At 36.8% G+C, this 13600-nt stretch overlaps 2 protein-coding genes across 3 annotated transcripts in view; both read right to left on the bottom strand.

Moving 5' to 3' along the window:
• Positions 1 to 1250: 1250 nt before the first annotated feature.
• Positions 1251 to 6222, bottom strand: slc22a13b (solute carrier family 22 member 13b). Of its 2 annotated transcripts, XM_053342609.1 has the most exons (10): positions 5765 to 6222; positions 5151 to 5254; positions 4631 to 4785; positions 3675 to 3846; positions 3442 to 3562; positions 3258 to 3352; positions 2952 to 3166; positions 2666 to 2774; positions 2376 to 2570; positions 1251 to 2290 (listed from the first exon to the last, which is right to left on the bottom strand). In XM_053342609.1, exons 1-10 carry the CDS (start codon positions 6137 to 6139, stop codon positions 2215 to 2217), a joined length of 1617 nt encoding a protein of 538 aa, XP_053198584.1. In that variant the 5' UTR covers positions 6140 to 6222; the 3' UTR covers positions 1251 to 2214. The 2 variants fall into 2 exon arrangements, with proteins under 2 accessions (XP_053198584.1, XP_053198585.1); XM_053342610.1 differs by lacking the exon at positions 1251 to 2290 and having other exon boundaries at positions 2431 to 2570; positions 2661 to 2774.
• Positions 6223 to 9975: 3753 nt separating this feature from the next.
• The window catches only part of oxsr1b (oxidative stress responsive kinase 1b), a 36328-nt gene continuing 32703 nt past the window's right edge, over positions 9976 to 13600 (bottom strand). The window contains exons 12-18 of the mRNA XM_053342611.1: positions 13206 to 13241; positions 12765 to 12956; positions 12387 to 12442; positions 12217 to 12269; positions 11799 to 11867; positions 11641 to 11705; positions 9976 to 10739 (exon numbers count right to left, since the gene is read on the bottom strand). Of these exons, the coding sequence (XP_053198586.1) occupies positions 10665 to 10739; positions 11641 to 11705; positions 11799 to 11867; positions 12217 to 12269; positions 12387 to 12442; positions 12765 to 12956; positions 13206 to 13241 (546 nt within the window). The 3' untranslated portion in view covers positions 9976 to 10664. The remainder of the gene's footprint in view (positions 10740 to 11640; positions 11706 to 11798; positions 11868 to 12216; positions 12270 to 12386; positions 12443 to 12764; positions 12957 to 13205; positions 13242 to 13600) is intronic.

The following is a 13600-nucleotide window of genomic DNA, read 5'->3' on the forward strand; positions in this document are numbered from 1 at the left end:
ATCGGTTGTATGGTGTATGCTACATGTGAGTGTGACAAAGTGACAAATGAACATTTCAAATATTAACTGTGTTATTCTTTGGTCCAAATCACTGCTAAAATAATGTTTTTTGACACAATCATTATTATAGTATGTCATTTTTAAAGAAAAATATCACACCTGCATACACAGGTCATTTTCGACCCATGTGTGTAAACTTGATGTAATAATACAAAAGCTATTTTAGTTCATTAATTAAAAAAGGAGAAACAAAAATAATGGTTTATGGTTTTCAAAGACAATATATTTAATGAATATTTTGAATATTAAATTCTGAAATAAGTTGATTTCCAAAAATATAGCAAAGAAACACTCAACCATGCATGAAATAACACTGTATGTCAATACGGGTCATTTTTGACCCATGTTGTCCCTTAGAGGGGGTTTGCATAGCTTGTGCATCTAAGGGTTAAAATAATAAGTTTTAATATATTTTTTCAGTGCTATTCACACTATTTTATACTCATTATTACTAACAGTAGTCCAAAGTCTATAGATGATAAGGGTTTCGGTCAGAAAGTCTGAAGGTTTCTGACAGAAGGCTTTCGAAACTGAATCAGAAGCAAGATACAGACATAAAGATAAAGCATGTATGCATATATCACCATATAAAGAGTTACAGCACAGAGTGGATATGTAGTTAAGAGAGGAAACCTGCATGGTTTGCTAAGTGTTTGCATCAAAACTCATTAACTTTCAAAATATGGATGTCAGCATATGATATGACATAAATTTGTCAGCCAAGGAGATTTATATAGAAAGTCTTTACTGGTGATGAATACAATGGAAAAGAATAGCTGCAATGTTAACAGACCACATGCACCTCATTTTGAAAAAGTGGTGTCACTGTTTTTCCGACTTGCATTTTCTGTATAGAGAGGAATAATTGCAATATGGTTCAGATTTATTTCACAGTTTTAACACACTGTCAAAAAACACTTTGACTCCATTGTCCACATCTTCTAAATATGATGTTTGGCTTAATATCAGATCAGGTTTTTTGTATCTTTTAAAACTGCTTTTGTAAGAGCAGTTTGGTGTGTAATAAGGTGACCAGAGTGGCACTGGAAAACTGTCTTTGGAAAAACAGATTCTTAAATGATCTAATTAGGCTACTCAGTTCCATAAAAACATGTGGCACTCTGCACCCAAAACAATTCCTGTAGTGTCACACATCCGTCATTGGAAAAGGAAAATAATGAGCAGAGGAATCTTATTTTTGCAGTTCATAAAGTTATGCTGCAGCTGTAGTTTGTCGAACAATGAGGACACTGCTTAAGGCACTTTTTCCAAATAAAGTTGACTTCAAAAGAAACATAACAGAATACAGGAACATAACACAAAAGATACTGAATGCACTCATACAAGGAACACTCCAAAATAAAATATTCACACACAATCAAAAACACAGACAAGGTGTATCAACATTTTCTTCCAGGGAGTCACATTCAAGCATTAATTGGAGTTGTGTTAATATGTGAGTCTGTAGCTTTCTTTACACTCCACTACGTTCACCTGCTAGTCAGTGACTTCGTCTTGTGTTTGGAGCCCAAGAGCTGAAGAAAGTAATGAAAGTGAACTAAAACAAAGTTTAAATATTAAAAGTTAAAAGACACCAAAATGCTCCATAGAGCTGAGGAGAAGTGCTGAGTCGGGCATTATGTCTCACTATGAATGACAACTTTTATATTACACATAATCAGTTGACCCATTGTTCATTTAAAAATATTGATTAGTGCAGCTTTAACACATTTGAGAGATTTTGTAGACGTGCAAATTTGCAATTCAAAGATAACAAAGGTGAAGTTTGACTTAAATTTTAGGCCTGTGCTCTTCCTGCTTCGACATGTCAAAATGTGTGCCTATTTCTGTTTTCCATTATATTAAACAGTTGATTCATTGCAACTGAAACTCATTCATGTCTTAGTCATCCATGAGAGAGCAATACGTTATAATAATACTGTACATCATTCAGAAACTACATTTAGATCAGACACAGAAACAAAAGAGTTTAGACCAAATATACATATACATTGAAACAGATTTTAACAATGAAAATTAAAACATTATGCAATAATAAAGTAAAATGTTCTGTTATAGGTACAGTAAGTGTTACCACTGTACAACTTGAGAGTAAATACACTGTTTTTCCTGATATGTGAATGTCAACATAAACTAGAACTTGGTGCCCTTCCCTGAGTTTTCCTCTTTCTTAACGAATCCCTTGTAAGCGGTTCCACTCTCAGGTTCCCTGAAATTAAAAACAAGAAGATCGTTATGTAGAATTCATTTTTTTGTCTTGTAAACAAAGTAAGTAGGGGTGTTCATCAGCTTACGTTGGTTCAGCATGGTCCTGGAGTTCCATATTGCGGGTCTCTGGCAGAAACCAACAGACACCTCCAGCAACAACGGGTATGATGCCATATATCAGCATGGGGATGGTGTGATGGTAGAAGTCCAGGAGCCTGATTAACGGAGCGAGGATGCCCGCCACACGAGCACACATGGAGTTGAGACCTACACCATTCTGCCTGTAAGGATGGGCAATGGACTATTCATCAGTCTTTCATTTTCTGCAGTCATTTATCATTGTTAGTTTAACCGCTTTAAACATTACCTACCTTACCTTAGAGTGGTGGGGTACAGTTCTGCCGTATAAACGTAGACTATGGAGAAAGAGGCAGTGGCAGCAAATTTCCCCATTACAGCTATGACTGTGACCACTACAGGAAGGTCTGATGGGAAAAGCAACATACATATTTAAGTTATTTGTTCAAAATGTGTCTATTAGAGAGGATATATTTTAAAGGAGCAAGGATCACAAAACAAAGTAGACAATTTCTGCTTCATTTTTATAAAAATTGGGAGTTCAAGTCAACAGATTCCTATTATATTATAAAAGAGTAAATTACCTTTTGGAATAGCAAGGATGCCGAGACAAGCAGCACCTCCAAACAATAGCACCCCCGCTAGACATATTCTCCTCCCAAAACGTTGTATACAAGGCAAGCAACCCAGGCGTGCAGGAATTTCTACCATGCCAAAAATGAACTGTGTGAGGTAGATATCCAGACCAAAATTGCCAACATTCAGGCTCAGTCCATAGTACATCAGACTGGTTGCAAACCTGTCATTAGATTGGAAGATATATCCTTAGAATCACCACAAAAGTACTGCTGTAGATGTGGAAGCAGATTATGGTTGAAATGAATACTCACCACATATAACTCATTACAATAGCACGTTTTCTCAGATATGGTATCCTGAAGAGATCCAACATGTTTCTTTTTTTAGATGTACCCTCATCGTCCAGCTAAAAAATGTAGGTTTATTTCTTAGTTAGTATATATGTATTTTAGGGGAAGTGTTTTTAATTTTAGAGATAAAAGTGATGTTGCTCACCTTGTCTAGCAGATCTTCAGGTACCTTCCTCCCATTTACCTTTGCTGCCCTCCGCACCTCCTTTATGGCCTCTTTCTTCCTGCCCTGGGTAATAAGCCAACGAGCTGACTCTGGGAGAATCCTAATCAGAATACAGATCAATGAACATAAACATAAACATGTGCATGTAGTTTCATTTTTTAATGGTAGAATGTTGGACATGAGCATGTAAAGAGGCCCGAAAGGCTGCTGACCAGTAAAATATTCCCAAAACGAGGACAAGGGGACTAAAGAGCACCCACTGCAGGACCCTCCAGTTGCGGATAAAATAGGCAGCGCCAGACAATATCATCAGTCCAAGAGGGTAAAAAGAGTGGCAGATAATGGTGCAGAGAGCAAACTTGGAGGAATCACTCCATTCTCCACCTAAAAAGTAACAAGATAAACAAAAATGGTATCATTTCTACTATTTTATGATGTGTTTTGTAACAGTTTGCCTTGTGAAGACACTTTTGCTGTAGGGCTACAGCAAGATGACAAATGCCATGTTAATAATAAAATTAAAATGAGGGTCAATTGACATGTAGTTTGTAACGTCTTTCAGCTGCTAATGTCAACACATATAGTAAACGCTTGATGCTTCTTGCTTTGGTTTGAAGGTGATTGTACTGTTTTCAATTCATGACACTGATGCATGTTCCAAAACTGTAAAAAAATATGTGGACGTTGAGAAATAATCAGGTTTATGATATTGTAATGCATTATCCATTAGGTCACAATTAGGGCAAACACTTCTATTCGCTCACTGGCACAAGACCACTCTTTCTCATTAATAAAGTTTGTGTTTTGTGGTTTAAAGGACCAGTGTTTAAGATTTAGTGGCATCTAGTGGTGTGGTTGTAGACTGCAACCAGTTGAGTGCCCTTACCCTTCCCCTCTTCAATACTTGAAAGACCATCTCTAGAGTCAGTGTACACTAATTAAAACATACTTTTCGGCCTGGTGTATTCCACTAAATGCCACTAAATTATACACACTGCACCTTTAAAGCCACTATGATTAGAATTTAAAAATGCCTCAGTTTGATGCCCCACAGAAGTTGTTTTAAAAAAAAAGGACAATTAGGCTGACAGTAGTGATGACACCTGCACATACAACAGACTATAATAGTGTGATGGCATTGAGCTTTAGTTGTGAACATTGTACCTACCAATCACAAACGCATTAGCAATAATGCCTGAAATTGAGATGCCACCTAAAAATTTGACAACAATGTAAACATAGATGTTGGGTGAGAAACCAGCACCCACGCCAAACAACAGCAGGAGAAGGAGTGAAAGGAGGACGACAAAGCGACGACCAAACCTACAGAGAGAAGAGAAGAGTAAAAGTGTTATTTTGGTACTTGAGATTATGAGTATGAGATATATGTGGACTTTACGTAATAAAAGTTCAGCACAATTTTGATACCACATGTTTAACAGACACACTGCAAAATGAATTTTGGCCACAGTTGATCTTTCCTTTTCTTTAAATCAGTATATTTTATAAATTAAACAAAATCAAAAATCCAATACTCTTTCTTTCTTGTGTATTGTGGTTAGCAGAGGACATTATTTAACTACATTTAAATCAATTTCTAATGACGCTTCATTTAAAGACAACAAAAATTCTCAAAGAATCTAAGATACTATGTTGACAGCAGGAGTAGACGTGTTGTGGGTTCGTACCTGTCAGCCATCTGTCCCAACACGAAGGCTCCAACCAGGAGACCGGCCATGTAGATGGACTGAGATGCCTCTATCAAACTGCTCCTGTCACACACCAGGTCGAACTGGTTGTGGAGAGAAAGACACAAAGACACCAAACTCAGTGATTTGTGAATCTGTTTGTGGCTGCTAGAAAGCACATCAATAGTCTGCTTATGAGAGGATGTAACTCAGTTTAATATTTTTCATTATCTCATCATTACAATTAAATGGAATTGACATACTTTTTGCCTACAGCCTGTACTACAACTAATAAAAAAGTCACTGCCACCCAACAGAGAAGAGCTGCCACACAAATATGATCTATCTATTCAATGAAACAGGATTTTGAATTCAATCCAAATCCAAATCCTTATTAAGGACACAGCTCATGGGGAGTCCATCTCACAATAAAATACAAAAGAATATAAATAGAATATAATCTCTATCAACATTTTTAAAAACATATTCTTATTTTTTTTATTAAACGAGTCAGTACTAAAATACTGTCATTTTTGCTCAGCACTATATTTTACTGGTTTGGTTAAACGTTTAAGTGTGTGGCTATATAAATTAGTATGTCAAGTATCTCTTACCTCTGTCACAATGCTAGAGGCACCTTTGGTCACCTCAAAATATGTTCCATTAATGCATCCTGTTGTAGTGTTGATCCCATATGCTTCAATGGTCTCCAAATCCAGATTGACAGGTGTGAACATTTCACAGCTTTTAAACTTTCCATCGCTGTTCACCGGGATTGTGAGATTTCTTTGTTGCTCATATGTCAGGTTGGGACCACGGTCCAAGATCCAGTCAGTGTTACAGTAATGTGGGAAGTTCATGCCAGTAAACACCTGGCCAATTACATCGAAGGCAGTAAATATGCTGGTGATGCATAATGCAGCCACCAAGCGTTTCTGAAACAAACCAAACTCCCCAATCTCCTTCAGGATCTGCCCAAAGCTGCTCATGTTGGTATCTGAATGTCCTCAGAATGTAATACAGGACAGACAAATATTCAGTTTTAAGCAACGTCGACAAACAGTCAACTCAACTCCCGTCCCACAAGTTAATGTTTACACTGACAATCACTGAGCTTTTATGACCTTCCAAGTTCCTAACAAACAGACTACCTACGATTTAAAATACAACATGTTAAAGTTACTTAGGCTGAAGTCCAGCTGTTGTGCAGCTGCCAGGATCTGTGGCTAGTGGCCTAATGTCCACTCTGAGACTTAACATTTCAGATTTAACATTATCTGTGTGCTCAGCAAAAGATGCATGAGCACAGGAGTGTGGAGGAGGTAAAAATTGGTTTAGGAGGCACAGAGCAGCACTTTGTAGGATCACATGTTACATGATTAGATGGCTTCCCGTGTAAAGTCTGAGGCTCATATAATAATTAAACTGAGTGTTTTTCATTTTGTGAATATAATAGCAGTCTATAGGTATGCTATCTGGAGTTATCAGATGATGACAAATTAATTATCTGAGGCCATGACATAGTACTTTCTGCTTTCTTGTGTGCATTTAAAGATTTTTTCTTATCAACTTCTTTCTCTATTTCTAAGATTCTGGACTTTACCCATACACCATAAAGTCTTGGTACAAACTAATTAGAAGTGTTCTTTAATGTCAATTTTTATGATGTTTGATGTCACAAAAATGGAGCCAGGAATGTTTTATCTACCATTACAGCAAAAAAGGAGAACACTAAATATGAAAAAAAATGTGCAGCAATATACACATAATGTTGGCTGTCTGTACTTACTGAAATGACTCACTTTTTTATTTCATGCAAGAACCTGCACAATTAGTGTCTGTCCCATCTTCTCTGTATTTGAAAACTAAATAGTTACATATAGTGCATGAGAATAACTATTTTCAATGTAAAAATGAAGAAACTTAGCCAAGAGTAACTAAAATATGGTGATTTTCCCTCCATTTTTTATCAGTTTAAAAATGTGCACTTCAGGGCCTCTATAAACCATCAGTTTAACAACACTTTTGAGAGTTGATAAATAACAAGCTTACATGAAATACAATAACTGCTGGCTATGGAGGCCAAAGACCACCTGGGGTCATGAGGTCTCACATGGACTGTACTTATAGGATTAGTGATCAATCTGTTATCCTCCAAAACACTCGACAAGATCAACATACAGCTGGGCCCTATTTCAGAAGGAGATGTAACTTACTGTAGTGGGACTGCTTTTTACAAATAAAGGTAACTACAACTAAAAATAAGTAAAATAAGTCTATAAAAATCTGTTTAGTTAACTGTGGGGAAACAGCTGTGATTATAATACGTCAGAAAAAACGTCATCATCTGTAACTGCGAAACTGGAAGAGAAGAGCAAACAGTGTCATGGTCACCTCAGTGTGGGTTGCAAAATAGGGGCACAGAGTTTGAAAGACACTTAATTGCATCATGGGTAATGTAGGATCCTGGATATTGAGGGTTAAGCTGGTCAGGTTCTTTTAAAACTCTCTTGTGTAAAGGTCCCTAACTTTACATTACAGTAAAACATTTAATGGCTGGAGTGTAGCTGGCTTATAGCTGGTTTATAAACAGAAAGCTCACATAGGATAAGGATTTTCAAGGTGACAGGATTGTAAAAGGTCGGCACAATTACAATACAGCCTTTAAATAAGATAGATGGAGAAAAAAGTGCAGAGGAGGTTGATATGCTCATTCTTTATTGATTAAAAATAATCAAGAGAAACATGCTTTGAACTCCAAAACGATCAAAAATAAGAGCAAATGAAAGAAATGAAAAACTGAAAACAGGTGGAAAATTCAAATATATTACAGCCTTGATGATTTTATTGCCTGGACAAAAGTGTTTTTTTTTTATTTTTTTATTTTGCCGGTCATCTGTTCAATTGCTACAGCTCTGTTTTAACTACATGTAAGCAGGACAGAAGTTGAGAAAGAGAACAAAGCCATTAGATCTTCAACTCTGTTAGAAGCAGGGCTCAATCTACACACACACACACACACACACACACACACACACACACACACATACATTTCTCTCAGCGCTCATACACACCTATCCTGTCCATGTCTGCTATCAGCTGCAGACTTCACCAGGAAAATGGCACCAAAATACTGCTGTTTAAAAACTTCAGAGTAAAATATGGGTTGGTGACTTTGCAGCTCCCACTTTGAGCAGAACACAGGGTCGACACACCTGTATATCTTTATTTCAGGTACAGTATCTTCACATGTAACAAGAACTACATTTCAAAGACACTGAAAATCTGAATCTAAACCTTGACATGTCAAAAAAAAGACAAAAAAAGACAAAAAAAAAAAAAAAAAGGAAACAAGGAAAAACAAACAAAAACAGTTGGTCATTTTCAATTTAAGGCTAGCGTAAAATTGAACATGTTTTAAGTCAAAATACAAAGATTTCCTCTTTAACATTTTATCTGCAAGCAAAAAAAAAATTGCAATTCATTCAATATGGCATCTGGAGGGTTATGACATTATCACATCACCAAATTAAACAGTAAAACCTGCTGACGCTTCAGATCTACACATTAAAGCAGAGTGTTAAATGAACCTCCCACTGCGAGATGCACATTCATCATCAAGCCATGTCAATAATGCACATAAACATCCAGAGTGTGGCTGAGAGGATGTGACATCTGTGCTGATGACAGCTTTTATTCCATCTGAACCCAGATACATTTTTCTAAATCGTTCAAAAATGTCTACAATCATAGCTGAGCTTTTTCCAACACTGAAGAACCTACAATCCTCATTCCAGCTGTTAAAAAAAAAGAAGTTCTGCAAGTGACAAAGCAGATGTATGACTTCAGATGAGGGTTTTTAGAATAACTGCTGTAAACAGCCTCCGCTTGTTATTATTAAGAGTGGGAGACAAATTTGCTGTTACTAATTTGAGGAAATTTAAGGTGGCATTAAGCAGTGCATCAGGACAGCTGTGGCTCCTTGTGAAAAAAACATATTCTCAAAAAGGCAAAAAGTGAAAAGCGGAAATTCTTCTTTTTTTTTTTATGAGTAAAAGGTGAATGACATACAGTAAAGTGACATTATGTCCTGCAAAACGAGGGAATTCAAAGCCAAATTTGCAGTGTCGTCGTTTTTCCTTCCTTCACACAGCGCTACAACCCACAATCGTGTCATAGGACAGAAAAAAGGCCAAGAGTGAAACACCCAGTATAAAAACAAATCAAAAGCCAAATGTAATTATTTACATACTAGAAGTTAAATCAAGTACTTATTTTCCATCCACATAAACAAAATATGCACTTAAGTCTTTTTTTTTTTCCTTAAGAATTTGAGAAACTGATTCCAAACAGACACAAACTTATACCAACAGACACACACATCTGCTCTTAAAACACACGTGGTTTCAGCTGTTGTAAAACTTTTTACAACTATTTCATATTTAATATTTAATAGGACAATAGAATAGAAGGTCAATATTATCTTGCTCCTCCTCTTTCTTAAATCATTTCACTTTCATAAATGGGCTAATAAGTTGAAATTGATATAACTTTAAGTGCTTTATTGATGTCCAAAAACCTTTAAAATGGCATCAGTGAGCTTCACAGTTGCACAGGCTGTTCCTTCATTATAATTAACATTGGCACTAGTGTCACAGTGTTGAATATTCTCATCAAACTGGTACTAATCTGCAGCTAAAACTAGTTCCCAGCAAATCTCACACCTGTTTGAAACTATACTTTAAATTATTTAGGTGTTTTTTTTAAATGAAAGTATATTTTTGATCATTTTTACTGAGCTGCAACATTCAAAGCAGAGGTGAGATTTGCTGACACAAGCAAAAATGTAGATAATCAATAGCCCTATCCTTTAAGGCTTGTTATTATTAGGAGAGAGTTCACATCAATCTGGAAAAATAATTTATATTTGGCCACCTGAGATCACATCACATCAGGACACAAAGTGTATCTAAAGTTCAGATTCTAGTTGACTTCGTAAGTTCCTTTTGTAGTAAAGTAAAAAGTTTGACATTAGCAACTGAAACCACATTTGCACATTTCAGACAACATAATGCTCCATATGGTAACTGGGGACCCCCCCAAAACGTGCATTCAGTAGTTCTGATGACTATAAGGCATTGTTATACTTATCAGGATTCAAGGGCGTTAGTTCAGATTGTGCAAATGCATCATATATTAGAGAGAAAAAAAGAACAGGATGAAGGAGATCAGGATGTTAAATGGAAACTGTTTGTTGCAGATACTTGCATCCTTCTACATATACACTGTAAACTTTTTTTTGAGTGATCCTTACACTGTACGCTCTGATACTTCAGCCCACCACCTAACTCAGCAAGGCGGCGTTGTATGATCCTATGGGTGACCAAACGGTACTGTTTTCTTTGGCAGTAGTGGTTTCTTTACAGCCATAGAAAGAAAAAAATGCATTAAACTATTTTTTTTTATTATTTTCACATTTTTTAGGCAAGTCACGGTCCCAGGTAGAACAACAGTTTAACTAATGCTGAGCTGAGCAAAGCCCATCAATTTGACGTCATCTGGTATTTCAGATCCCTCAATTCCAGAAGCCTGAAAAGACGATAATACAGTGAGCAAAACATATATATAATATACTGTATGGATAACACATAACAGAAAAAATATATGTATATACGGCTAGAGTGGACATGAAGGACACATTTGAGCAACCACATACTGACATAGATCTAATAAATGTGAACCTATCCTTTAAGGTCTATCATCACATCCCTAATACACAGTGTGACTAGTGGGTTGTAGTATTTTACAATACAAAGTTTATCCTACATGCTAGCAGTATTACAAAGATTATAACTGAATATTTTTTACCAATTATGTGACAATTTTCGCCCAAGATCACAAATATTGTAAAATATTGTCAGCAGTTGTACGTGCTGATAAAATGTGATTATTTAGGACAAGACCAAAGGCCGAGGCAGGGAAGAGGGGAATGATCTTCACCAGTAACAGATGCAATAATCTACATAAGGACACATTTTCATGAGTTTAACTTATATATTAAATTATATATAAAAATATATATGATAGTTCTGAATGTTAGACAGTTGATCATAAAGAGAAAATATTTCCCCTGTAGCTAAAGGTTCTGATATAAACAAGAATTTACTAATCTAAAGATTAGGGAAAGTGATTTACCAAAAGCATGAATCTGTGGAGTGTGATAAGTGAGGAGACAAGAGACGGAGATGTGTGGAGTCAGCTTTACTCTCCACTTCATATATATCATCAACACAGTAAATGAGGTGAAACTGTGACAACAACGTAAACCTGTAACTAGTACCCTTAAAGGTACAGTCTCTTGGTCAATGTCCCTCTCAGTGTTTATGGTCAATGTCTCCTTCAGTGTTCATTGTGGGTCACCACAAATCTGCTTTTTTTTTTTTTTTTTTTTAAATACTAGGGTATAAATAGATTAAAGCGTAGCACTCACCAGTTTGAAAGTGACATTTTTATTGGCTTGAGGCTCATCAACTATTTTCTGCAAATTTGCAGCAACTGAAAAGAAAAGCAATGTTTCAGTCTGATGAAAACACAGAACTGTGTGTGTGTGTGCTGTGTATGTTCAGAAAGAAAGATTTTATCACTGACCTATTACTAAGTCCCTCCCGTCCACTAGGCCTGCTGACACCAGCTCCTGGGACACACCATCTGCTGTGTCTGAAAAGACAGCATTAGAGACAGATTGTCACAGGTGGACCAAAACTGTTTATTTTTTAAATGGCAAATATTAACAGGGTTACTATTAATGGTCTGTGCTGAACACACATTGTTATTAAAACAGATATTTCTCCAAATTTTGCTCCTGGGTTTTTTCACAACTGCAGGACTCACGACTGCTTTTTCCATTCGGGTTGAAGCACCGAGGGAAGTTTAAAAAAACAAAAAAACAAAAAAACTTTTACTGATAACCCAAAATGTGACATCCTAAGCAAGCTCAGGCTGGTGACACCTGCATACACAGGTTGGATTTTGACAAATGAAGCACTTTTAAAAAAGACGATCTTACCTCTCCCTGGCATGAATTCAAAGCGGATGTCATTTAGCTCCTTCTTTGAATTTCTGAAGAGATAAAGGAAAGACAAACTAGATCAGAGGCATAAAATTGAAATGTTTGTAACACAACAGACATAAATAGTGGAACATAAACCCTTTTTATGTGGTGTTGGGAAAACCTACCTTAACCTTAATACCAAACTAATGGGAGCCTTAACATCGCCTGAGGCAGCTGGAGCCTGTGGAAACACAGATAAAAGACATTTATTTTGATTAGACTGAAAGCTTTAAAAAGAATCAGCAGGGGGGCCTGGTAGCCTGATGGTGCATACAACATAACCACAACATCCATGATTCCCACGGTTCGGGACCCCTGTTGCATGTGACACCCCTCACTCTCTTCCCCTGTTTCTTGCTTCACTACATAGACTCTCAAATAAAGGTGTAGTGACAAAAAAAATCTTAAATGAATAATTAGCATATCTAAAGGAGTAGAGGGAGGTAAACATATCAGACAAATCAGTGGTCAACAGATGTGGGACAAAGCTAAGTGTGACTGACCTGTGTGGGAGCAGCAGCGGCAGCAGCAGCAGGTACGCCTGGTGTGGGAGATGCAGCCTGGAAAGTGGATTGAGTGTTTTGTGGTGTGGGCTGCAGTGGAGCCTGGCCCGCAGCTTGAGGTAGTTCTGCCTGACCTGCGACAGGAGGCTGGAGTTGTTGTTGACTACTTAAAGGCTCAGGACTCTGGAAAACCTGAAGGAAAAATGTCATCAAAACTCCGCTCATCCTTTCATATCAGTGTGTACAAACACAGCTCAATAAAGTCAGAGTTTGTAGTTTGATAAAATCTTATTTCAAGGTCCACTGATCTACATTAACTCCAGTTACACTTTGTAGGCTACAGCCATAAGTTACCTTGCTAGTTTTGCTGATGTTTGAAAAATGACATAAAAGAGCTATTTTAGATTAAAGTGAAGAGGAAGAAACCACTGTTAAACTCACCTCTGAATTCTGTGATCCCTCCTTCACTCTTGGTGACTGTAAACAGATAAAAACAAGATAACCCTCAGGGGATTTCCTTTAAGTGCCTCGAGCAAAGCAGAAAAAAAAAACCCATACCCGGCACGTATGGATGCAAAGAACACACAGAAAGCGAGAGAGGGGAAACAGAAAAGGCTCACTTGTTTACTTTTCTCATTAGACAAATTACCTTCACTGGCAGGTCCTGGTGTAGATGGGTGATATGATGATATTTGATGTAATAATGGTAAAGATCTTGCTGCACTGTCTACTGAAGTATCTCTCCCTTTAAGATCTATGTGATTGTATTTCAAGCAATACTGTAGAAATGTTGCATTAACTGTTTTATGGCAATAGTGAATTTAGTTTTTTGAATC

The sequence above is a fragment of the Scomber japonicus genome, chromosome 21 (assembly GCF_027409825.1).
Source record: "Scomber japonicus isolate fScoJap1 chromosome 21, fScoJap1.pri, whole genome shotgun sequence".
NCBI lineage: Eukaryota > Metazoa > Chordata > Actinopteri > Scombriformes > Scombridae > Scomber > Scomber japonicus.

What these genes read in the sequence shown, in the direction of transcription:
- slc22a13b (XM_053342609.1), bottom strand. Translation starts at nt 6,139, where the DNA reads ATGAGCAGCTTTGGGCAGATCCTGAAGGAGATTGGGGAGTTTGGTTTG. An exon ending in TTGGGACAGATGGCTGACAG is followed by an intron (nt 4,786 to 5,150) that starts GTACGAACCCAC and finishes TTCTCTCTGTAG; the next exon opens with GTTTGGTCGTCGCTTTGTCG. An exon ending in TGCTAATGCGTTTGTGATTG is followed by an intron (nt 3,847 to 4,630) that starts GTAGGTACAATG and finishes GTTACTTTTTAG; the next exon opens with GTGGAGAATGGAGTGATTCC.